Source organism: Procambarus clarkii, chromosome 92, assembly GCF_040958095.1.
Source record: "Procambarus clarkii isolate CNS0578487 chromosome 92, FALCON_Pclarkii_2.0, whole genome shotgun sequence".
In the NCBI taxonomy this organism is placed as follows: domain Eukaryota; kingdom Metazoa; phylum Arthropoda; class Malacostraca; order Decapoda; family Cambaridae; genus Procambarus; species Procambarus clarkii.
Window position 1 is genome coordinate 3,462,929 of NC_091241.1, and position 27,148 is coordinate 3,490,076.

The 27,148-nt window shown below is 40.8% G+C and overlaps 1 protein-coding gene across 4 annotated transcripts in view; it reads right to left on the minus strand.

Moving 5' to 3' along the window:
• LOC123774987 (uncharacterized) overlaps positions 1 to 27,148 on the minus strand; it is a 34,625-nt gene that overhangs the window by 6,613 nt on the left and 864 nt on the right. For 2 of the 4 annotated variants that reach the window (XM_069319142.1, XM_069319144.1), the window contains exons 2-14: positions 22,744 to 23,009; positions 20,263 to 20,505; positions 18,673 to 19,039; positions 17,924 to 18,114; positions 15,478 to 15,612; positions 12,977 to 13,088; positions 11,362 to 11,551; positions 8,700 to 8,767; positions 8,180 to 8,320; positions 7,071 to 7,190; positions 6,049 to 6,180; positions 4,211 to 4,418; positions 3,943 to 4,030 (exon numbers count right to left, since the gene is read on the minus strand). In XM_069319142.1, the coding sequence (XP_069175243.1) occupies positions 3,943 to 4,030; positions 4,211 to 4,418; positions 6,049 to 6,180; positions 7,071 to 7,190; positions 8,180 to 8,320; positions 8,700 to 8,767; positions 11,362 to 11,551; positions 12,977 to 13,088; positions 15,478 to 15,612; positions 17,924 to 18,114; positions 18,673 to 19,039; positions 20,263 to 20,505; positions 22,744 to 23,009 (2,261 nt within the window). Of the gene's footprint in view, positions 1 to 3,942; positions 4,031 to 4,210; positions 4,419 to 6,048; positions 6,181 to 7,070; positions 7,191 to 8,179; positions 8,321 to 8,699; positions 8,768 to 11,361; positions 11,552 to 12,976; positions 13,089 to 15,477; positions 15,613 to 17,923; positions 18,115 to 18,672; positions 19,040 to 20,262; positions 20,509 to 22,743; positions 23,010 to 27,148 lie in introns of all 4 variants that reach the window. The other 2 variants (XM_069319141.1, XM_069319143.1) reach the window with 1 other exon arrangement.

Here is a 27,148-nt window from a genome sequence, read left to right on the forward strand (position 1 = left end):
GCAAGCTCGCCAGGAGATCAGAAACGACAGGTCCGATGCGAGACATCGCAAGACCCTGAAAAACCAACAGGCAGGGCAAGCCAGGAAAACCGAAGAAGGCGTAAGGGTTGCCACCCTAACAGTACCAGAACCAAGGGGTATGAGCAACGAAAACAGAACAAGACACATAAGCGCACCATATGACACAGGCTGAAAGAACCCCCAAGAAGCCAAGGAACGTACGAAGAAAACCCCTGCGGCAGAGGAGGAAACAAAGGGAATGCACAAGGAAGGGAAGTGGCGGAAACCAACCCCCCCCCAATACAGCAGCAAGTGCAGGCAAAACCGAGCAAAGGAGATGCCAGGGAAGCAACAGGTGAGAGGCAGGACGAAAGAGCCAAAGCTCAAACCCTAGGAAACACAACCAGGGGTGGACAATCAGGCGTGGACAGAACTCCACGCACATGGAAGGGCCAAGCCAGGGACCTGAAGACTACGAAAATAACACAAGCAAACCCCCATACGCAAACCCCAGGCACAAAACAGCAGCAAAGTGCCACACTACAACCTGACACAGGAACAAGGACACGCCACCGCGAAACACGTTACCAATGCACACGTGCCACATGTATGTAGCAACATGCCTCTGCAAAGGCAGAGAACGGTGCAGGCAGACTCCAGGCCGACCCCAGACTGGGCCAACGGAGACAACAGAAACACAGCAGGCCCAGGAACCTGCACACCAGGCGACCGACGGCGGAGATACCTGCTCGAGACCTGCTTGATGGGGTTCTGGGAGTTCATTTACTCCCCAAGCCCGACCCAAGGCTAGGCTTGACTTGTGAGAGGTTGGTCCACCAGGCTGTTGCTGGGAGCGGCCCGCAGGCCCACATATCCACCACGACCAGGATGGGCCGGAACCTCTATTAGAAAACAGGCTAGTGTGCTCATGAAGAAGTTCACGGATGTACCGGCAATATGGTGTATACTCACAGGTAGGACGTTTAACAACTGCAGACCTCTGATGTGTATAGTGTTCCCTGACTGTGCCTATGGCACCACTGGTACTATCTTGCATGTTCTACCATATAGGCGGGACCAAAGAGCCAGAGCTCAAACCCCGCAAGCACAACCAGGTGAGCCCTACCAGGTGAGTACATAACCAGCACCACAACCCACACACCTCATAACATGAAAGAGGTGGGGTCCCTTGAATGACTCTAGCATGGGTTGGACATGCCTATGAGTGGGACTGGAAGGGTTGAAAAGGGACAGTCAGCAGTGTGCCAAAAGTCTCATTCGTACATAAATATACCTAAATAAAGACAGGTATATAAACATCTCCGCATCCAGCGCCCGGCCGAAAGACGCCAGACCGCAGTAACTCACCTGTCGAACGGAGGCACGAACGTGACATGACCCAGCAGTGCCAAGAAGATCCTGGGAGCACCACCAGGTGAAGAAGCCAGAGCTGGACACGCAGGAGAGCAGGGTAGTGGCGAAGGAGGAGGCCCACACCCCTGACACAGGAAAAACCTCGGCGTCCTCCCCACAGCTGTATGTAATCTAGGACACCCCCGGAGCGATGGGGCACATACCGGAGAAGGGAAAAGAGCGAGAGGCGAAGCACCCGAGAAAAAAGGGCGCTAACACCAGCACTGAAACACACCGCCCAGACCAAAACAAACTCCCACGGCGCATGTGCAGGACATGCTGGCCAAACCGCACAACTCGCTCTGCGGGAAGGCGTCAACCAGGACTACTGCACAAGAAAAGTAGCCAAACAGAACGCAACCCTAGGAAACTGCTAATTAGAAAAAACAACCCATCACACGGGACAGGAGCCAAAAGAGGAAGCAGCGACAATATAACCGACCAACGAAGCGAAGACAAGGAGCTCAATGGGAACCCAACCGGGCCACGAGTAGCCCAACTGGGCTACAAATAGCCCAAAACGGCGACCCGGACTAGGAGCTGACAGATGTTCCAATAATATAGGAAATTGCGAAAACCTTCCCAAACCCTCGAGAACACAGAAGCAAACACCAGTCCTGAAGGCATACAAAGGCACAGTCGCACCCAAGACCAAAAGTCACGTAGAACCCCAAGAATGGGCAAACATGACGAAGACACCCCATCTCCCCCCCCCCCCCCCAAAAAAAAAAGGGGGGAGCAACGGAGAAGAGCACCCACCTATAGGACGGAGCCAACCGACTCAAAGAACAAGGAACAGAGCCCGGGGAGGGGCCGACGCCCAACAACTTGTACGGCGAGGGGGGAGGAAAACCCCACTCCACGTAACCACAAGCCCGGCCTAGAGGGGAGAAAAAGGGGCTGGGGCAGAACCCAAGGAACTTGTGGAAGGTGGCCCCCAAACCCCATGGGCAGTACTTACAGGGCACCTAGGGAAGGGAACCCTAGGTGCATGCAGCCCGAGTACTGGAGACTCACTCCCATCTCACGCACCACCTAGAAGACAGACACCACACTCTAGGTAAAGTGCTGAAACAACTAATGGAGCCGGAGCACACAACCGGTGCCTATAGCATCAGCCGAAGAACTGATGGGTGGATAGCCGGTGTTAGAGGTCTGGGGCTCCCCCCCCCTTCCCCCTCCCGGGGAGGGGGGGAGCTGCGCAGACAGCTGCGCGGTGATGTGTGACGTCATACCATTTTACTTGTTTTCTGTTGGAGAGTTCTATCCACTAGTTCGGCTTTTGGTAGCAATTTTAACCTGAATAGGGGGGTTTGTTTTGGAATGCTTACCTTTCTGGATGCTTGACCCAGTCGATGGCAGACATAGAATGTTTCCAACCACACAGGGGTTTCTAAAGGCAATTGCTCCCCTTGCCTCTCTGAGGGAGCCAGGTTCTGGCCATGGTCCCCGGTAGGCCCTAGAACTCCATACACATGACTGATGCCAAAGTCTGACATTAGCATATCAGCCTGGTAAAGCTCCGGGGAGCCGACAGGGCTCCCCCTAGAAAGTGACACACAACTTTGCAAGATTGGAGCCTAGATTAAAGAGGCTGTTGCAATTGCTTCGTACATTTTTCATAATGCTTCATTAGGTTTTCCTTTGATGTTTAATATGTAAAATAGCTAAATTATTGTTTTAATTTTTAAATACAAAATACCTGTAGTACTTCTATTAAAACAATATCTTCCTTTTTTTATCTTAAATACAAAATAAAAAGGGAAGGGAGTACCACCTCTGGCTGGAAGAAGAGGACCCTTAGCCTCGGAGGAAACCACACATAACGCATTAGAGGGAATGTTTAGGTCCCCTCCAATACAGTTTGTGTGTGCTTTTCTCCTAACACCCCCCTTCCTTTTGAGTTTTTTTGCTTTATTATGTACTTAAAGGTTACAAGATATACATTGGTTGATACAAAGAGTGCTTAAAGGTTATGGATCTCTTGAAGCTCTTCTGCTTCTAGACAGGAACCCAGGATGCAGCAGGCGTTTCCCCTCTGGATTGCCACACTGAGCCGCTGAAACAAAAAACTGGCAGCTCTTGGGTCTCTGGTGACGTCAATAAGCGTGGAGCCCAATTCCTTGAGAAATCCCATGGCACTCTTGCCCCGGGGCCATGTGTCTCAGATGCTATGGGAACAAAGGTGTATCGACCTGTAATCGCCTGTATTTGGCTGATTTTGCTATTTCCCTGTGGTTGGCCGCATCACCTGCTTGATCAGCTCTGAGGTGTACATAGGTGTCAGCCAGGGTGGATACACATGTGTAGTCCCACACCAACTGTCTGCCCTCCTTCCAGGAGTATATGGTGATGCCATCAGGGCGAAGTGTAAAATATATAATGAATTGAAAATTATTTGGTACTTATCATGGCACCTTTTTTTATGTATTCACTCCCCACGACTTTATACCATGACTATAACACTGACCCAAATGACACACTTGAACAAATGCAACAATTAAATTATTAATGACTTAAGAACCTTACCTGCACCACTACACTAAACACATCTGGTTCCATTTTGCCTGATATAGCCTGGGTCATCTTGTGCTTCTCATGTTGTCGCATGTGTGATCTGAAACATGTTGCCTTTTAGACAAAAACCTAAGTCTTTATAACTTTCATTGGAATTTCATACACATCTGACTTTAAGGACAGTACCAATTTGCATGAAAGCATAATAATTACAATTTGCCACATTTTAATTACAATGTCACATTACTACTATACTTCAACAAATAGCTTTTATGCTCACCTGTAAGAGTCCTCTCGCACAAATCCGCTACCACACTCGTTACATTTAAAACTACGGTAACAAGATGGTCTATTGGCTCTCCTGCCCGCGCTGTTTCCCCCTGTACCATTACGCCCGCGGCTTACCACCCCGCTGTTTCTGGTCGTTCCTCGTTTGCGACCAGACACATCACAACCATGTTTATTTCTAACGTGATATCGAAGATTACCTGTTAAAAATTATACAAATTTTATTAACTTACAGATTCACAAGAAATACAGATGTAAATATGAAAAAACCAGCATTGAATGTAATGAAATGCCATTTTCTGGATGAGCCCCAGAGGATCGTTCCTAAGGTAAACCTGCAGAACAGTAGCAGCCTCCTGCCATTCAAGCGTTCGGGTCCGATAAAATCCGTGCCATGCTCCCTGCAAAAAGAAAGGGCAGTCTGCAAGCCAGGAAGACTCAGACCTCATAATGCACCCAATACGGGGAAGAAGAACCGAACTCAAATGAGAACGGATCCATCACAGAGGCAAAATCCGGGTCTCACAGGAAGTAAGCTGCAAGAGCCTCCCGAACCTCCTTAGGGGAGATTCGAGAGGCAGAAAACCTCCAGAAGAAAAAAGGATCCGACGAACCGAAGGGAACCCGGAGAGGAGCCGACCCCAAATCATACTCGTACAGGGAAGGAGGGTAAGACAACCCCTTTCCCCGCAACAACAAACCCCACGAAGAGGGAACCAAACTCCAAGCGGGATCAAAAGGGGGCCCAAGCATCCCCGGGTCTTGTTATTATATTATTATACAAAGAATACCCAAATGACCAGCTTGCTATTATACAAGAGGTAACAATACCCTCAGCACCCTCCACAGGTGATAATCAGAAACATAAGGAAAGTTAATTAATGCTCTGTTAACTACTGGTTACAAAAATAATTAGTCAGGTGGCAGCATCCACCAACGTGTCGGCAGAGTTGGCAATCTTTACTTCGTGATAAACATCCACCATTTCTTGATCTTACTTCTGTGATGACCAATAGCATAAGTTTTTTTTAGATAGTTTCTCAATAAACTTTAGTCTCTGTTTAAGGGAAATTCATGCTTGAAAGTTTGCTTCATGGGTGTATAACCTAGTTTTGTGTATATGACTGACTATTGCCATCCACTACAGCCATGTTTAGGGTTATCTTCCCTGGCATTGTTTAAAGTAGATCTTCAGCCCTCGAGATTATCTTTTCTGAAGCTGCTTGCTGTTCAGCTCAGTTCCTCTTCAGTTGTTCCGCTGTCTCGGTTATGCCTAGGGACATTTTTTCAATAGTTTAATTTGATTTAGTCATTTTATGGATATTACGTACTAACACAATAATTGTACGACAAAAACTTGAATACTCTAAATTTTTTGGGTGCTCTTAGAATTGAGTCAGGGAAAGTTTAGTGTCAACCAGAAACCACAAGCATTTTTAAGGAGTCTTCAAAGAGCAGTCGTTATGAATGATTACACACGAGTGAATAGTCATTTGTATAAAAATTCCTGCATGAGTAAAAATGTGGAGAGAAGGCTCATTACCATTTTGAGCCAACTGCAATTATTACAATTTGGTCTGACTGAAAATCTATACTTCAACAACACTAAGTGGAAAGTTATGTTCTAAGAGTTAACCTAAAGTTTACCTGGAATGGGTTCCGAGAGATCTAGTCCTCAAGTATGTTCTGGGGCTCAGCAAGAGCCACCCTAGATTTCATTGGCGTTTCCACAGCCTTTTAACCTATTCACTGAAGTACAGTACACTAATTTGAAAATACACATGTAAAAAGAAGGGAATATAAAATTTAAAGTAACAAATTGTTGCTTACCTGTAGTTTTGCAGGTAAATGAGCAGTAGCGGCACTGAAATGGTTTTTCTTGGGAATGTATTAACATGTGTTGTCTGAGCCCAGTACTGCTGGTGCTGACGTGGTCGCACAAGTCACACTGCAACAACACATCTGCCAAGGAATGATAGATGAATACGACATCCAAATACTGAATAAACTATAAATACAAGCCATGTACAAACCATATACAATCACAACCAATGTTAATATGATGTTTACTAGTAACTCATGAAAAGGATTTACTTCAAGCCACAGAACATCTAATTAATATGTAAAAAAAAAAAAAAGAGCGTTGAATGTAATGGAACGCCATTTTCTGGGCGAGTCTCGGAGGCTCCCCGGAGCTATCCAGGCTGATATGCTAATGTCAGACTTTGGCATCAGTCATGTGTATGGAGTTCTGTGGGCCTACGGGGGACCACGAGCCAGAACCTGGCCCCCTCACAGAGGCACAAGGAGCAATGGCCTATAGAAACCTCAGTGTGGTTGGAAGCATTCTTTGTCTGCCATCGACCGGGTTAGGCACCCAGAAAGGTTAGTGTCTCAAAACAAACCCCTAAACGTGTGATGCTGAACCTTTCTCCAAGATCAAGAGGCATACAGGGTGATCTTCTGAATAAATTTTAAGCACTCCAGTGTTAAGCACACGCAGCGGCTCCGCCAGCACCAGACGATAGTAGGGCGACAGTATTCGGCATAAGATGACAGCCCTGAAACAACCAAGAAAGAAAAGACAAGATAAACTTAACCGACAGTGAAGTACACATATGTACACATGGCAGACATAAAATGCTTCCAACCACATGGGGATTTCTATAGGCCATTGCTCCTCGTACCTCTGTGAGGAAGCCAGGTTCTGGCTCGTGGTTCCCAGTAGGCCCGCAGAACTCCATACACATAACTGATGCCAAAATCTGACATTAGCACATCAGCCTGGATAGCCCCGGGAAGCCGACGGGGCTCCCTCCCAGAATAAAAATGAAATTATGAGAAACACTAACTTGAATGGGATTTTTCATGGTCCTTCAGCTGTTTGCGACTGTTACCCAGAAATTCACATTTGGTGCAGCTGAATTTTGCCCCTTTGTAATGATTCAGTCTCATGTGTACCGTTAAATTGGCTGTGAAAAAACAAACAAAAATTAGGATGTTCAGTGAAATTAATCCCTCCTTTCAGAGGCTCTCTCGGATGCTTCCTTCACCCAGTGACCTATAATGGTCCATGGAGACGGTCCCAACACCAGGCTCTAGTAACCTGTTCACCCCACCATGAGCACCAACATTCAAAATAGTTTTGTTATATAGTTATATATATATATCTCAAGCCACCACATATAAACCATCTATCATACAAATACAGTAAATGAATACCAGAGTAAACAAACCCCCTCCAAACTAATATACAGTATAAATCAAATAACATCAGTTATCATCTGCTATCTATCATATCTGTCACCAGGTGGCAACACCACCACAACAGGCTTGGAGCCAACAACCTCACTTTTCGTACTCTAGACCTTTTGTATGACCCCCATCCATGTATACATTGAACTATGGAGGACATCACACAACTCTGGTGGACATAAGTACCATCAAACCCATTACTAATTATGCTGTTAAGTCCCACACATGTTCTACTTCCTGCATAAAAACTCTTCAACACATGTAATAACATTCCATTAATCAATACATGCTCAAACAATTTACTCCAGAGACCTTCGATATTCACTCCATCATATGCTTTTTTCCAAATTCAAAAATGGTATATACACTTTATAATCATTCTCACGTGCTTCTCTACACTGCCAGTATCTGATCCACACATCCCCTTTCTACAATGGAACCTTAGTTACCTTCTTTACTCATCCAATCACTATGATGCACATACACATTTTCCCACTACACATGTAAGTATAATTAGGGTACTTTTTCCAATCGTGGAACTGAACCACTTCCCCAAACTTTTGGACAAAATTTTCTACAACTATTCCATTACCTTCTGAAAGCATAAATTATTAAATGTACTTTTGAAATGGTAATGGAATGGTTGTGGTCTTTGTATGAAATCAAGAAATTTGTAAAATAAATAATGGCTGATAAAGCAACTTACACTTAATAGCACAAGCATAATCACAGGCCGAACACTTGTATGGCTTCACCCCAGTGTGAAGTCTCTCATGACGACGAAGATCAGAACTTGTCTTGAAAGCAGCTGAGCAATTTTCTATCATACACTGAAATGGTGTATCTCCTGAAGTAAATAAAAATGTTTTAAGTTAATTTTTGGTGATACAAAACTTTTATAGTTCTGTTTGAGGCAATAAAAATAATTTAAAAAATGATGAAAATATTTGTGATTATTTTCAAATCAGTAAGAACACTTAGTTCCTTTTCAAAGTGAGTGTTTTGAAATATCAAAAATAATTCTTAACATCCATTTATTATTTGGTCTAGATTATTGCTATTCCTCCTGCCTTTATGAACTCTTCCTAAAAACATCAAATCCACTTGAGAATGTGACAGGGTAAACATTTGCAGTAAGCAAGCATGGAGGAATAAACCACAGCTTGGAAGGCCCAGATTTGAACCCTATTTTCTCCTTAATTACTGAAGATATCAGTCCTACCAACCTGTGTGTGTTCTGAGATGTACTGTCAGTTGAGAACCATCTCGAGCACTATATGGACATAACTGGCATCTGTGAATGCAAAGGTGTACAATTATGCATCAAGCAGCAATTTTATTGAAAAATAATAACTACTGAAGAAAACACCTAATTTCCATTGTCAGGGACAGGAAGCCTGTATCTAATTATGTTCCGCACGAGTGTGGGAACTGGGCGAAGCGTTAGCCGTGATTTCAGCAGCGACGACACTGTTGTGATGCAGCGCTTTGAAAGTTTATACTTATTTCACTGTCATGACATTATTTCTCGAGCTATGTACAGTATTTCATTTTTATAATAATGTGTTCGCAATAGAAAGTTCTATAAGAACATGGGTAGAATTGGCCAACAGAGCGTCAAATAAATTTGCGGCGAATAAAATCTTACGCGTGTTTGTACCCGTGAGCGTAAAAAGTTTTTACTTTGCTCATGTTTTTTCAAGTTTATACTTGATTCACTCCGTTTTTTTTTGTTTATATAGTGTTCGGAATAAAATTCTCTACACAGACATATGCATATAAATGTAGAATCATGATCGCGGCCAACACAAGAGTGTGTGGAGTGCGCGATTACCCTCGTTGTGTCACCAATTCAATAGTCTCTCCTCTAAGTTACAATACATTGCCGTTTTCTCAAATAGGCATTAAGTTGTTGGCCTAGAGGTCCAATATAGGCCAACTACTACCTTCTCCAGGATTTCCCACAACAGTTGCCTAACTCACTGGTATCTATTTACTGGCAGCTGAATAAGTAACATGCCTAACCATTTCTGTACTGCTTGGGGATTAAACCTAGATCCCTTTAGTGAGAGACTAGAATGTAGACCACTGTGCTATGGTATCCAGAATAGGAAACGAGTGCCAAATTTAAACTTGCTATATTAAATATTGATATTCAGTAGGGTGTTGTATTTCTGATATGGCCAGAATCTCTCATGTCTTTATTAAGGAATATTGATGTCTGAAAAATCAGCATTGAATGTAATGAAACACTTCTTGGTCTTAGGACAAGGTTTTGTTTTTTCTCTTCTCTCCTTGGTTTTCTGCTGCCCCTTTGGCATTGTTTACTCAAGGCTTTGTTTTTGTTGGACCTAACTTCTGGTTGTCAGGTTGGGGAGCTTCATGCTCTCCTCGGGATGCTTTTTTTGGTCCTGCAGGTAATTTTTTTCATTAACAGCATTCTCTGTCCTTTTTGGCCAAGAGATGGCTGGTTTCCAGAGGAGTCCCTTGGTGACTTGGTCCAGTCTGTCATCCACATTATCATCAAGCTTGGCCAACTTGCAGTCTACTCTCAGGCCCGTAATATTTGTACGTTTTCAGTTGTGTGTGTTTTTCATTAATGTCTTTGGTGGATAATCAGGCTCGGGGGTTTTGACGGTACAACAGAGTGCTAGCAACTTGTTACTTATTGAATGTTCTTGGTCTTCACCAAGCTTGTGTGAATTTGGGGTGGTTAACTCTTAGTTAATTTCCCCTTTCATGGGAAAGCCCTATTATATTATACTATATGACAGAGTGCTAGGAAGACGGGACACCACGAGCGTAGCTCTCATCCTGTAACTACACTTAGGTAATTACACTTAGGTAATTACACGTGTATATGTGTGTCTGAATATATATATAAAAATAAAAATAAAAATAAAGAAAAGAAAAAGACAAGCTACTGACCAGTGGGCAGAGAGCACCACGCCAGCCAGGCGAAGAAGGCACCAAGAAAGCACAAAAACTGCACCAAAAGGCCCACCTCAACAACAAAAACCCAAGACCCTGGTACGACCACAACACCTGCCTAGATCCAAAAAGATCAGCCTGCAAACCAGGAAGACCCCGGAACCCCAGAAGGCAGAACCAGGTCACACACGAGGTAACAAAGCCCCCTGAACCCACAAAGGGGGCCCAAGAAGAAGAAACCTCTGGAACTAAACCAAAGAACCCAAAAGAACCTGGAATCGAACCCGGGAAGCCCAAACTACCACATTTGCCAGCGGAAATACACCACAGAAGGGCAAAGCACAGCTCCCAGACAGAACCCCCAGGAAAACAGCCAAAACAGACCAAAAACCGAGGGACAAGGTATGGGAGGAAGCATAAACAGATAGGGACACTGAGCCCAAACCCTAGGGTGCAGACCCAAAACAGACAGAAAGCAAAAAAACAGGTGTAAAAACCAACACCCAAGCGTTCCCAGAGGAACAGAAGACGGGCATAAAACACCAGTAAAGCAAAGAAACGGCAACAGGAGGATAAAACCCCCTGAAAGAGTTGAAAAGACTCACCCAAAATGCTAGCTCGCACACCCAGGCATATATAAACAAACTGCAGCACCGCCCTGGTGGCCAAGCGAGGAAACCCACAGACATCGGAAACCTGTAACATCGACTGGGGTGCCTAACCCCAGTCAATGGCAGATAAGGAAAAAGCCCAACCACAAGGGCGTTTTCCAGGACCCCCTGAAACCTCTCTGAAGGGGCCAGGTTCTGGCGCTGGACCCTGGTAGGTCTGAACTCCATAGCTAATGTCCCAGTCTAATATAACATACATTAGCCCAATAAGTTCCAGGGAGCCATAGGGGCTCCCCACAGAAAGAGCTGCATTTTAAATGTAACCAGGACACTAGACATACTCTACCTATATGGCCGTTCATTTGTGTGTGTTCTCAAATGCTTCCTAAGGCTGCCGGAATCAATGGCACGATACTGACAGCCAGGTTCTTGGCACCAGTAAGGTCGTAAATTGGAATGGATTCGTGCATGTACCTTCAACTTGTCTCCTCGGGAGAAGCAAGTCCCACACTCCTCACATCTGTATGGTTTTTCTCCTGTTTGGGAATGAAAGAAAATAATAAATTACAGTATTAAAAGTATTGTACTTGATTTTGGCTTTCAAATTATTTATATTTATAATACTGAGGATGTTCTTGGGTAAATTTACCATTAATACAAGAACAGTATAGTGATATCTTGACTCAATGAACCTTATAATTAAGCAAATCTCTGGTTGAAACACTTTTTATGCCAGATTTACTCACCGGATGCAATAAACAAGAGTTTATAATTCATTGTGTCGGGGGACAGGCAGCCAGAGTGTATTTATAGATGTTAGGCTTATATCGAGGCCCCCTCCCCCACCAAGGTCGACTTCCCGACTCCCTGGGTGCAAACCCCACAACAAGCTGACTAACTCCTGGGTACCTACTTACCTGCTGGGCGATCCTGTTTCCTACTATGCAAACAGAAAAATTAGGTGATGGAAAATGCTCCACCATTTCTCTCCCCTTGGGATTCGAGCCCAGAATTCTCGATTGTGACTCGAGAACGAACCGGGCTGTACTACCGGGACTCTTCAACCCGGGTTTGCTGAAGCAGGGTATGTGTGGATTTGCTTAGCATGTTGGAACCGAGTTCATAGATAGAGGCAACATTACAAGAAATAGTTGGACCTTGAAAAAGTCACTGAGTATATTTAAAACCAAATTCTATGGTTCTTTCTGGGGGAAGCCACATTGGCTCCCCGGAGCTATCCAGGCTGAATGGATATGTATATCTTTCTGGCATCAGTCAATGCATGGAGATCTTGCCTACCGGGGACCATGAGCCAGAACCCGGCCCCCTCTAGAGGCATGAGAAGCAATGGCCTATAGAGACCCCCCTCCTGTGGTTACTGCAGGATCCAATAAGTTCAGTAGAACTTCGGTTTCAACTCCTTTTGACCATGTCGTAGCTCAGTCGATTAAGGCAGCGTCTGGGATGCTCTCGGACGCAGGTTCGAATCCTTGTCACGGCCCTTGTGGATTTGTTCATTTGATGCATCACGAAATTGTGATTTCTGTGTGTAATGACGTCATGCTTGTTTGCTTGCTTTTGATTGGGGAGTTCTGTTTGCTAGTTCGGCTTTCGGTTTACAATTTTTGACCAGCAGTAGTTTGTTTTGGAATTCCTACCTTTCTGGGTGCCTGACCTGGTAGATGGCAAAGACTGCTTCCAATTACACGGGGATGTCTTTAGGTCATTGCTTCTCGTGCCTCTCTTGAGGGGACCAGGTTCTGGCTCTGGTCCCCGGTAGGGCTAGAACTCCTTCGATTGACTGTTGCCACGGTCTAATATATACACATCAGCCTGGTATAGCTACAGAGAGCCAAAGGGCCTCGCCCAGAAAATGGCATTTCATTACATTCAACGCTGGGTTTTTTAAAAAGACTTAGTAATTTTAAAAATAATAGGCTAGGAAAAAATAACCAACTTACCAGTATGCTTCCGTATATGACGATTAAGATCTTTGTTATGAGAGGTGGTGAAATTACAGTCCTTCACAGGACAGGCCTTTCCTTTGTGTATACCATCGTGAACAACCAAGGTCTGAAAAAGCCAAAGTATTCAGTGAGTATTTTTTTTTTTTTAGAATTTGCTACATCAAATTGTTGTTTAATCTGCAGCAGCATTTTATCATCCAACTTTTGTACAATCTTATGGGTTTTTATTCCTCTTGTGAATCTTATGTATCATTCTTAACTGCCACCTTCTTGCACACCTAGCAACACTTAGCTACTACCATCTTGCTCACCTGGCACCTTGTCAACACCAACAACAAACCTTTGGCCACTGTATCCTTTGCTACTGCCTTTATTACAAAGCAACAACTGGCACATCAACTTCATAGGCAAGTCAATGTTGCAGTTATGAAACATGTCAATTATGTGCATCTCTTCAAGTCATGGTTTTACTGTGAATGAATTGATCCTAAACAGATGCCATTTCTTTGCACATCCTTGTATTTGCTCAACTCTGAACACGTATGTCTGATGTATAAAGACACACACATCTCTCTGTACGATCACCAAACTCCTCATAACAAATGTTCCAGAAGCTATTTGATATTCCTCGAGGATAAGTGGGCAGGTCACTTGTGCTCAATCACATGACATAATGCATCTCTACCTACCATAATTTCTAATATTATATGATCCTAGAACATGTGCTCCAAACTGTACTTAATATCTCCTTACTCACTAAAATATTCAGAAAAAACTATATTAACTCATGATATATTTGCCTTATATAAGTCTTAGTATTCTACTTTTATTTATGCTCAATGTTTAGCAAATTGTCTTGGCACTGTAGTTCCCTCCCATTGTTGGGGCAGGAAGCCTATACTCAGACTTATCAAAGTCCCCCCTAGGCCAACTATTTATCTTTTTCTAAATGCAGCTCACTACAGTTGCCCAACTACTAGGTACATATTTACTGCTATGTGAACACAGGCATCAGGTGAAAGGAAATGTGCCAAACAGTTTCTGCCCTGCCTGGAGATTGAACCCAGATATCTCATTTGTGAGGCGAGGGTGTAGACCACTGTGCTGCAGCTATAAGTTTTGTATGGCTGTAAACCTGTTCAGTTTAATTCAGCCACAAATGTAATAATTTATATAAAACATTTACAAATAAAATCAAAACAAAGGAAATTACCTCTTGTGACAGTATTGTGATTTACAAAACCTTATTCCTACATTCTAATCCTGACTTTAAACTCTTCCTTGACAGGTGCAATACAACCCATGAGCATCACAGGCAGAAATAAATAGATTTTTGATATTGCTAGTCAGACTAAATCTGTGCAAACACTCCATGCAAATAAAAGGACTCAATATATGGAACACTCTTCCTAATTAAATAATAAATTATCCAATCTATATTTTATTCAAAAGGAGAACAAAAAGTACCTACAGTAATTTCATCTTCATAATATCTCACCTTATACTAGTAACTCACCCAAGTTATTACTGATGACATGCAACTTCATCAGTATAATATTTTCTATCAAATTATTATGTACTGTATTATTATGTTGAATTCAAATTCTGTTACAATGACCTATTATTACTTTTACTGATTAGCTAAAGGACCTGCCCGAAATCCTATGTGCGTTATTGGCTTTGCAAGAATGTAACTGCTTAATCGCTAATGTATGTACTGTACTTCCACAACCCTATGTACCTTCTCTTTAATGAATGAATAAATAAATAAATAAATAAATAAATAAATAAATAAATAAAATAAATAATTACTAAAATAAATCAAAATAAAATAATAAATAAAATAAATAATTACTAAAATAAATCAAAATAAAATAATAAATAAAATAATTACTAAAATAAATCAAAATAAAATAAATAAAATAACTAAAATAAATAAAATAACTAAAATAAATAGACAGGTCGTATGGGACTACACGTGTGCATCTACATTGGATGATACCTATCTACCTCACAGTACAGCTGAGGGAGGCGGGGTGGCCACCTTTAGGAAGACCCAGAACACTAACAAGTATCTGTACAGGGACCTAAAACATTGTTACAGTTTCGTGCCGATAGGCTCCGAGATCCCTGGTCGCCTGGGGTAAACGAGCCCTTAAGTTCCTAAAGAAGGTGGGTGAGGAACTTATTAGGAAAACTAAAAACACAAAAGGACCCAGTTTCCTGTTCCAGTGCCTCAGTGTTGCGATCCAGAGAGGAAATGCATGCTGTATCTTGGGCACGCACCCAACCTCTGAGGAGCTGGATGAGGTCTTCGAACAGTGATTGTTATGCGTGTGTTTTCTGTAAACTGTATAAATAAAATAAATAAAATAAATATATGAAGAATGAATGAATGAATGAATGAATGAATGAATGAATGAATGAGTGAGTGAGTGATAAATACAGGGGAGAAATCAGCAGGTGCAGGGAAATGGAATTGAACTGTAACTCACTTCCTTTGCACAAACGCTGAGAACATCAGCTTTGCTCTCGACTGGCATAGAAGCATGAGGCAAATCTTCTGTTGTTCCTTTCATTGTTCTCTGCCCAGACCCGGCTGATCGCATTCCACTTCCATAAGAATCAACCTGCAATTAAAACTGGTTTAGAATACGTAAATATTATTTCATTACCTTTTGCCTAAGTCAAGTCAGTTTTATACTAAAGCTTATTTATACTAAGCCTTAGTGTAAAAATATAACTTATGCAAAGCTTCACACACCAAACATTTTGCACATTTATGGGAGCATCTCCAATGAGGCACTGATCCTAGGCATTTACTTCCATGCCTTAATCTCTCAACTAAAGAATATATCTCAGTCATCCTTTTACCCACTCCTTCACCTTACACATAGCACCCATTTGTTTATTCACACACAGCATCATTCAAGTATTATAGCAGTCTCCGTGGTGTAGTGGTTAAGACGTTCGCCTCGCGTTTCGCGAGCGTTTTGTCCTGGGTTCGTATCCTGGCCAGGGAGGATTTACTGGGCACAAATCTTTAACTGTAGCCTCTGTCTAACTCAACATAAAATAGGTACCTGGTTGTTAAACGATTTTTGGCAGGGTTGTATTCCAGGGAACATAGGATTAAGGACTTGCCCAAAATGCTACCCGTACTAGTGGCTGTACAAAAATGCAAGAACTCTTGTACAGTGGCACCTTGACCATCTTTAAGAGTTTCAGAGGCCATCATTTGTGAAAAAGCAAGGAAATTGCATGAAGACCTCTTAAAGAAAACCCCTGGAACAAGTGATGCAAATGCAAAAGAGTTTAAGGCGAGCAGGGGATGGTTTGAGAAATTTAGAAAAAGAAGTGGCATTCATAGTGTTTTGAGTGTTGTGTGTTGAGAGCTGGTCAAGGAACACAGCGAAGAACTGACCACCAAAGACCTTCACAAGGAGCAGCAACAAGAGACAGCTGAGGAAATTTCTTCAGGGGAGGAGGAGACAGTACAGAATAGTCCCTTCCTCATTAATTAAGAAAATGTGTGCAGCATGGGAAGAATTGCAAACTTTTGCTGAAACGACTCATCCAAATCATGGGGCAGTAGGCCGTTGCCTTAACCTTTTTAATGACACTGATGCCTCACTACAGACAAAAATTAAAACACATGGAAAAACAAAAATCTCTGGAAACATTTTTAGTGAGACAAACAAGCAGTGAATCACAACCAGGTCCTAGTGGTATGCAGGCAAAACATAAGAGAGAGTGTACACCAGAGAAGTCATCACTGCCTGATGTTATAATGGAAGGGGAACTCCCCATCCAAACAGTAGCATCTCTCCTCCTCCCTCCTCCTCACCAATCTTCCATACGCATCATGAGTCCTCCATAAAGGTAATGATAAACATGTACTGTATCTGCCGCGAACGCATACTGAGCGATGTGGTTCTATATTTGGCGCTTCTCTTACACATGCTTTGTACAAATGTTATACATTTCGTCTTATAGAAAATTTTATTGCGAACACATTGGTATAAAAAAGAAATACGTACATAGAAAAGTAGGGTCAGGAAACGTATAAACTTTCCAAGCATGATTTCCCCCCTGTGTTTTCGCCAGTGCGCTCGCGGCTAACTACTCTCCACTTCACACACTCTTGCGGGTGGGCAATTACCTATATTAAACATTCATATGCATATGTCCGTGTAGAGAATTTTATTGCGATTCCAATGATACCAAAATTAGCGATGTAGGACAACTGTAGGCTTCGCAACCATTAAGAGAGTGGAAACATTTTGTTGCTGTTTGGCGCTCTCGGCGAGTGATCTGCATAGTTTTTTATTTGGTGTTGATACTCCTTATGCTTGGGCGGCATTTTATAGGTATGCTCTTATAGACAATTTCATTGTGAACACATTAGAAAAAACATTGTATTCAGTATAAAATGTATTTGTAAGTTAATATTTTGGAGGGTGGGGAACAGATTAATTCAATTCCCTTTATTTCTTATGGGAAAAATCGCTTAAACTTACGATCTGTCTCTGGGAACGGATTACCATCGTAAGTCGAGACCCCACTGTATATATAAATACAGTATTTAAAATAAAAAATAAATAAATAAAAAGTAACTCTAATCTTTATAAGAACTGAATGTATAGGTACAGAATATACAAAAACAGAGTATGCTAGTTGCATATTTTCTGTGTGGGGAGGGTGACTGCCGCTCCTGGGGTCTACAACTAGTCACCAAGCACCCGTCACACAGCATGTTAATCAACAATAAAGTACTGTACTGTACAATAGTCTTCTGCCAACAAGAGACAACTCAATGTGTCAGGTATTGCATTTTTCCCCATCATGGGAATGCCGGGTCACACCTGGCACTAGTACCGTTAAGTCCCATAAATCAACACCAACACATCACTGGCATATGCTACACTACATTCAACTTGCCTGATGTTGGTGCTGGATGCCAAGTTGGGCTTGTTGCTGGTGCTGTTGATGATGCTGGTGGTGATGTTGCTGGTGCTGTTGCTGGTGTTGGTGCTGGTTGGACTGGGTTGGTGCAGATGTGTAGTGCAACTGACCTTCACTGCTCTGCACTCCATTCACAACACTTGAAATCAGCTGTTCACTTACAACAGCTGCACGAGGAGTATGTAAGAAATCTCGTTTGAGTGGATATATATACTGTACATGAAAATGCCACGAGTCATGGCTGGGGCTTGAACCTCTGCTCGCTTGATGCGAAAGCAAGCACTGTACCACTGGACACCCACTCCACGAAGGTAGGGGTAAGTTTAAACATACTACGTTTGTTTAAACTGATGCAACCCTTATCTGGGTGCATTTGTCTGCATGGTCAACTATTTCATCAAGTCCAGGTTTAGGCAATGGAACATACTATATAATATAATATACATATTCAGTACTTTAGTAAAAACGTAGTTTTGTGCCGGATTACTAGGAACCAGTACAGTATATCAGATTTTGTCTAAGACAGCAACTGATATACTGAAAAGACAGGGAAAAGTAAAATCATTGGGTACTGCTTTCAACAGGAAATTAAGGTTAAGACAAAGCACTTAAAGCATATTACTTAATATAAAGAACTTACTCTTACTGAAAACAATGGCACACCCTAAACCACATTAATGTAAGCAAAGGAAACAGAAAACAGATCAGCTTCATCTGACACTTACTAGTAGTGTGAGGTGGTGCTGCCTGACTTGCCAGCTGTGTGGCCAAGAAAGTAGCCACATCCTCCTCCTCTGTGTGCATGCTGGATGTGGATGTCGTGCCTCCATCTCCCTCCATACCCCCACCACCTCTCTCTCGTGAACCTGTTGGTGCTCCATTGTTCCCTCTTCCAGCAGGTGTTTCCTCCACAATTACCCTTTTCTCTTCTGGAATGCCGACATTTCCATCTCTCTCAACAGGTCCTGAAGATGTTAACGTGGGTGCTCCACCAGTGTGCCAAGTCTCGCCTACATGTGCCAGTTGTAAGAGGGAACCACTTGATGTTCCATTTGCTGATGTGACTGGCCCAACCACTTGGTTAACTCCTTCCTGATAAAAGGGACGAAAATCTTTACCGACACTCTAATAACATGATTACTTAATTACGGTATACACACACTGAACACTTGTCATATACAGTACTGTACCTGTCGGTGATTCCCAGAATCAACGTTCCTGTGGTTCAGTTTCTGACCAGGCCTCCTGGTTGGTGGTCTTGTTAACCAGGCTGTTCGACACAGCTGCTTGCAGCCTAGCATACATGTCACAGCTTAGTTGATCAGGTATCCTTCAAAGTGTTTATAAAGTTCTCTTTTGAACACTGCAAGAGGTCAGCCATTTATGCCCAGTATGTGTAGATGGAAAGTGTTGAAAAGTCTTGGGTCTTTGATGATGATCTTATTCTTTCTGTGTGCCTATTGCATGTTGGTATGCAGTAATTGCAAGAGATTACAATACACCAATGTTCAGATTAGTTCACTTTGTGTGACCCGTTCAAGTGGGTCAAGACTCTAGGTCTCACATCTACCAGAGTGACAGGAATGGATTTTCCTGCTGTATATAATTTTCGCAGCTTTTCTTGTGTCACTCTTTGGTAAAGTAAAGTATTTTCCAGTGTATTTTTAATGTCATGTAAATAAACCTAGTTTATTCTAAACAGGTGTTTATATCAAACCACACCACAGTATGACTACTCCAACTTGCATTCAAGCACTGATAAATTCTGGGATTCCAAACCTTAATGCCTATAATCACACTTCAAACAAATTCTAATTCTGTAGGACCTGTATAGTCTACCCTCTAGATTGTTCCTAGCAGTTAAAGAGGCTAGTGACCCAGTGGAGCTTGATCTGACACACTCATCTGAGGAAGGATACTCACTGAAGATTCAGTACTTGACTAGTGGTATTTCAGGTCGTGAATGGCTGCTCTTAGATGGGTTTTTCTTTCTTTGATAGCTTTTGCCTTGCAATTCCATATGCAAATTGGTTGCATGCAACTGCAGTCACATGAGAAAGGTCAAAATAATTGCATCCCCTCACATCCACCTAATTCTGTATACATAAACACACACTACATATACAATATACAATGGATTGTGTCAGAATATAGATTTGGGTGATTAGTTGGAATATTTTTGTAAAGCCACTGATATGGAGTGTTTTGGATAATGACATAGTATTGATAAAATTGTGCTAAATCAACATGAATACGTAGTAATACAGACTGTCATGAAATCAACCATGACCAAGTGGTAAATCAATTCTTCTAACCTGGTGATTGTGAGGGCTGTGGTGAGCATGACTGTGAGTGTGGGAGTTATGGCCTGGACTGGGAGCAAGGTGAGAGATGGGGCCTCCCGAGAGAGCCTGAGCCAAGATGGGAGCAGGACCCTGAAGAGAGGCACTTTGGGACGATGAGCTGGCCACACTGGGTTCTAAAACAATGCGATACATCTGTGGTGGACCTGATGCCGTCTGCAGGATGACATGTGGCATTCCTACAGGCACACCCATCTGCTAGGAAATTTACAGAATTAAAAAATTAAAAAGACAATAATGTTGACACTAACACAGTTATAAAAATCTTTCCTCCCATATTTAAGTTACAAAATGTGTTACATTATAAACCATAGTTTATAATGTAACATGAGTAGCATCATTAATGCTACTCATTAATTTCATTTAGTTTTTGCTATGAAAACTTTAAAACAATCAGATTAATTGAACTCAAGTCAAATAAATACAAAGTTATTAGTATATCAGGAGAAGTAAAACTTTTGGGGTTGTTAGCGCTGCATTTCTTGTGAGAAAATTGCTTCAAAATAATAACAGTATTTCCCAATTAAGGGAAGGAGTAAATAGGGCTCCATTTTATGTAAAACTCTTGTACCCACAATTATACCTTTGTTTAATGTTCTTTGTATGCATTCTTGTAAATATTATTATTATTATTAACTGCCATGAAGGAAGAGTCCATTCAAAAATACCTGAATTAGATGGGCAACATTCTTCCATTCAAAAGCCAGTGCACCAATGAAGGTAATAGCAAAAATTAATAGCTCTGGTAATAGCAAAATACAAACCTAGGGCATGCAAAATGTGAATAGGGTATGGGTAGGGTAGGAATTAGGAATTATTCACAGAAACATACTGGAGCCTGTCAGTAAGGTAAGATTGAAGGTATTGTAGGGAGTGACCTCTGACTCCATAATGATGTAATTTAAGAAGAAGGTTTTGATGGTTGCAGTGTCAAAAGCCTTTTGTAGGTCCACAAATAACCCAACAGGGAACTCATTTTTATCAAGAGCTGTATGTATCAAGTTAATCATACTAATCAGTGCATCTTTAGTGCTTTTATTGGGTCTGAAACCATATTGGCAAGTTAAGTATATTATGCTTGGCTAGATAAGAGTAAAGCTGCTTGTAGATTAGCTTTTCAAATATTTTTGACAAGGTTGGTAGAATTGATATAGTTCTGTAATTGTTGACATCAGTGAGATCACCACATTTATGGACTGGGGTTACTCTTGCTTTTTTTTAGAATATCCAGAGAGGTTTGGAGTTCAAGTGATTTGTTGAAGAGCAATGCAATGGCAGGAACTAGAAAGCTGGGGGCTTTTTTGTAAATTAGAGATGGTATCTCATCAAGGGCACTCGACTTTGTTTTAAGGGAAAGGATTACTTCATCAACATCAGAGGAGTTAGTAGGAGTTAGGTACAGAGACTCTGGATAGTTATCTGTAAGGTAGTCATTAATATTAGTGAGGGAGGATGGAATATCATGAGCAAGGGATGTTCCAATGGAGGAGAACCTATTAAATTCAATAGCAGTGTCAGAGGCTGAAAGCACACCATCATCATTAGATAGGAGCATTGGTTTTTTATTTAAAATCTTTTTTGATTCCAATTTTTGGGAAATAGTACTCTATGTTTTCTTATTGTTGCCCCTAATTTGGGTGAATTTATTTTCATAGTAATTTGTTTTGGCTCTCCTAATTATTTTTGACAGCACTGATGAGTAAATCTTTGAAAATTCTTTGGAGACAACTCCTAACCTACACTTCTTCTCAAGGTCATGTTTTTTAGTAATAGATTTAAGTAGCCCCTTTATAAGCCATGGATTATTTAACCTTTTAGTTGTGACTTGTTTAGTTAGCATAGGACAGTGGGTGTTATAAAGGCTGAGAGTTTTCTGAAGAAATGTTTGTACTGCTAGGTTGATGTTTCCTATGTTACCTAATTCAGTCTCCCAGTTGATATTAGCAGCAGCAGCAGCAGCAATAAAATTGACTATAGAAGTTTCATTGTGCAGCCTAAAGCTTTTCTTCCTTGTATCTAGAGGTGGTTTGTTAATGTTGGTTAGGAGAAACGTTGGGTAAGGGTCAGTGGTTCTATCAATGATTATCCCTGAAGTAAGTGGAGAGGTTATGTTAGTCCAGATGTGGTCAAGAGCTGTGGCAGTACTATCAGTGATTCTAGTAGATCTAGTGATTAAGGGTATGAGTACATACATAATGAACAATGTATTAATTAAGTACATACACATTAAGTACATACATAATGACTTACACATCAATGAAAACATACTAGTAATGAATAAAAGCAAGTGCACTTTCTAAAATGCATATACTGTACTGTGTTATATTACCAATAGTGTATAATAACTTTTGTCCCTAAAACCAAAATTAATGTATGGAAAATCAAAATAAGATCCAGGTATTAAATATTTTTGTCAGAAAAGTCTTAACTAACCATAGAACCATGAGCTGGATGAGTCTGATGAACAGCAGATGATGATGCTAACTGAGCCTGTGTCACACTGACAGCTCCTATTCCGCCACTTCCCTGACATCCCTGCCTTTTGTGTGTAACAAACTCCTTAATCTCCGTGAACTGTGCTCCACAAGCGCCACAGATGTGAACATCTCCTCCTCCCCCAATAGGGTGGTGGCCAGGTTGTAGAGTTGCAGAAGTTGGGGCTGTGGCTAGGATAGATGGCTGCGTGCCCTGAATGATAGCTGAAACAAGTCATATGATATTATTACTAAGATTTAACTAAGATATATATATATATATATATATATATATATATATATATATATATATATATATATATATATATATATATATATATATATATATATACAGCTAAGTCCAGTTTGATATGAACAATCCATAACTATTAAAACTCTGAAGATCATAGAAAATTAAATTACCACATTTATCCCAAAATGGTTTAATAAATGCTGCGAACTTCCTAATAATACATATTTGGAGCACAGCCATAAAAACATTGGTAAAACTTTGAATATTCATAGGATATTTTTTTTAGGTAACATTTAATTGACCCTCAAGCCAACTAATTTTTGTCAAATATAAAAATGGAATATATGTCACATTTTGACACATTAAATCATACCAAAATGTTCTGTCAAAAGCAAAGATATTGTTTCTTGAACCAATTCATATAACAATTGGTTTTGATAACAGAGAACAATGTAAAGTTATTAGTCTCAAATTAACACAAGTATTAATTTAAGACTTGAGCTCCTGGTCCCCAATCAAATAATCGTAGCACTTACCTACATCAACACAATGATCTTTACTGCATATATTTTGGTATTCTTTTTATTTTTGCATACAGATTCCTTATTTTTAAATACATTTCCCTTTATGACAAAAAATATTTGTTTGGCCTTGGCTACCTGATCAACCAGGCTGTAACTCATACATCAGCCTGCAAGCAACCGCATCGACCAGACCACCAACCAAGAGGCCTGGACCAGGCTGTTGGGTTGTCGATTCTCAACATCAACAGCTACCAATTACCATTACAATGTAATGCATATGAATGTTATAAGGAATGCTGACCACTGCCCAGGTCAAACCAAGGCCATATACCTTTATTATGATGTATATGATTTTTGGCTATTTCCCATGCATGTGAATACATACTCTACCATTCGTAATACACAGAGTAATCACACTATTGTGATGCATCAATGAGCAAATCCATAGGAGCTGATGAGGGTTCGAACCAATGCGCCGCGTGTTCCCGGGCACATAGGTTCAAACCCTCATCATGGCTGCTAAGGATTTGCTCATTCATAATTACGTAAAATATTAATTTTTTTCTCACATAGGGTGGCAATTATTATTATTAATTATTATTATTGTTGTTATTATACAGGTTGTTACACTTTTAAGGTGAATGTCAGCATGACCTAGACTTTTATGGTCTAGGATTACTTTGGTTTTCTTGAGGATAAGGACCTTCCACAGTAGCCAACATGGACATAACACCACCAGCTAACAAGAAACTTACCTTTAGGTTACACAGTGAAGCAGCAATAGGCAATCTCACAAATGCACTCCACAATATAAACTGGGAATCTGAATTTAATAATACTCAGGATATAAATTCATTAACTAACCTCTTCCTTGCCAAAATTCTAAAGCCTTTACAACACCCATTGTCCTCTCCTCACCAAGCAAGTAACTGACAAAAGATTAAACAATCCCTGGCTCACAAATGGCATACTCAAAGCAATTGACAAGAAACATGAATATGAAAAAAATTAAGAATAGGCTAGTTGCAAAGGAAGTAGTTAACAGGTACTCATCAGTGCTTACCAGTATAATAAGAAAAGCAAAACTTTCCCAGTATGAGAATAGATTCAAAGAAGCAAAAGGCAACATGGAAAGCCATCTTTAACATCCTAGGATCTAAACAACATTCACATAACCAGATAAAAATTTCCTAGGAATGGTTGTACACCTGCAACAGATCTAGAAACAGATTATTAAAAATAGCTTCTTTTCATCAGTTGGCACTAACCTTGCCAGAAAAATCCCACACTCAGATACATATTACCATATATCTTTCAGGCAGCTACCCAAACTCTCTTCTCCTTTCACTAGTCAGTCTTAACCTGTCCACCATTCACTCACTAAAAACAAAAGCTTGGAATACTAGTGAAATAACATCCATGGTACACTAAAGTGTCTCCCATGCCCTTGTGCCACCCATAGCTTTGTTGTTCAACAAATCTCTAGTCATACCTTCCCTGATATCCTCAAAAAAGCAAAAGTAATGCCAGTTCATAAGGGAAGCAATCCAGCAGACAAACAATTACAGACCAATATCAGATCTACCTATATTATCAAAAATATTTGAAAAATTATTTACAAACAGCTCTACTCCTATCTTGTAAAATTCAACATACTGTACTAGGTCCCTGTCAGTTTAGCTGCCACTCCCAAAAGAGTACCAATGATGCAATTATTAGTCTGCTTGACTTAATCTACTCAGTCCTTGACAAAAATGAGTTTCTGATTGGACTCTTCATCTGACCCGAGAAAGGCCTTTGATACTGAACCATAAATACCTCTTAAACTCCGCCATTATGGAATCCGAGGCCTTGCCCTGAACTACAGTACATCCAATCCTATCTTAGTGACAGACTAAGGCTACCAATATGTAGCCATTAACGATATAACTTCTCCCACTACCAGTATCCATAGGGGTGCCACAGAACAGCATCCTAGGACCTCTCCTATTTCATATATACATCAATGATCTGCCTAATGTCTTAATATTCTAACACCTGTATTATTATTTGCTGACAATACTACCCTCATCTACTCAGACCCCAACCCACACACACACACTAAATAATGTTGTAAACAAGTGAACTAAAATGGATGTCAACCAACAAACTCACACTAAACATAGAAAAAACCTACTACATCTTATTTGGAAGCAAATTAACAAATGCAATTCAGCTTCAGACAATGGTAATAATAATGATGGAAAGTGCCTCGTCCAATACTTTTTTTTTCCAGGGATATTCCTGTGTGGGCCCTAAGCCTCTGGCTGGCCCACTAAGTGTTGCTTGTTCTATACTTAGGCAAGAGACTCAACTTTAGCACCCCACATATAGCACATAACCAAGAAAGTCTCAAAAAGTGGTTGGTATACTCTCTAAAATCCAATATTATATTCCAAACTCTGCTCTCCTCTCACTATACTATGTGCTAATCTATCCTTATCTTATATATGGTATCTGTGCATGGGGCTCAACCTCTGCAAGTTACCTCAAGCACCATCTTCATTCAGCAAATATCTGCTATCAGAACAATAACAAATTTGCCTTTCAGACAATACACAGCCCTCCCTGTTTAAAAGGCCCCGTATGCAAGTGTTACAGTACTGGTCATTGCATTTCTCCAATAAACCACTAAACTCTGAACCTTATTTATTTTATTTATTTATTTATTTATATACAAGAAGGTACATTGGGTTTAATAGAGTACAGAGACTTGAATTTTTACATTCTCGTAAAGCCACTAACACGCATAGCATTTTGGGCAGATCCTCTATTTAATATATAATTTTAAGAGGGTAATTTCAAGGAAAAAATAAAAAAAAGTTTACAGGTACATTGTAAGAAAGCATAAAAATGTATTGTAAGGAAGTATAAAAAATTACTGTACATTGTATAAGAAACTTGTCATAAAAAATAGGTACATTAGAGTGAATTTAAGGGTTATCCACAGGTACATTTTAGCATTATTTGAGGATTATTGCAAGATATAATGTAGCAAACTGTGTGTATAACATGATATATGTAGCAAAATTACTACAAACTATAATGTAACAAACTATGTATACAACATGAAATAAGATAACAGCAATGATTACAATGCTAAAGTTGTATGGCATAGGTACATATTTTGGGGAATTGTATAGCACTAGATACAGTGCGAGTTTCAAGCACTAGGTAGGAAACTATGAAGATGAAATTGAAATTAGATACCTTTTGGTTTTATTTTTGAAAATGGCAAAATTTGTTTGACAGCTTTTCAATTCATCAGGGAGTGAGTTCCATACCAGGTCCCTTTATTTGCATAGTGTTTACACAGATTAAGTTTGACTAGGGATATCAAAGAGATATTTATTTCTGGTGTGGTGATTATGTGTTCTATTACATCTGTCAAAGAAGAGTTTCAGAACAGGGTTTTGTATATGTAATTGACAAGAGAATGTGTGGAGTAAGGTTATGTTTAGCATGTTTAGGGATTTAATAAATTAAAGTTGATATTTCTGGTTATTTGCCCGTTATATTTTTATGCAAGCTGATTATACAGGGTCATC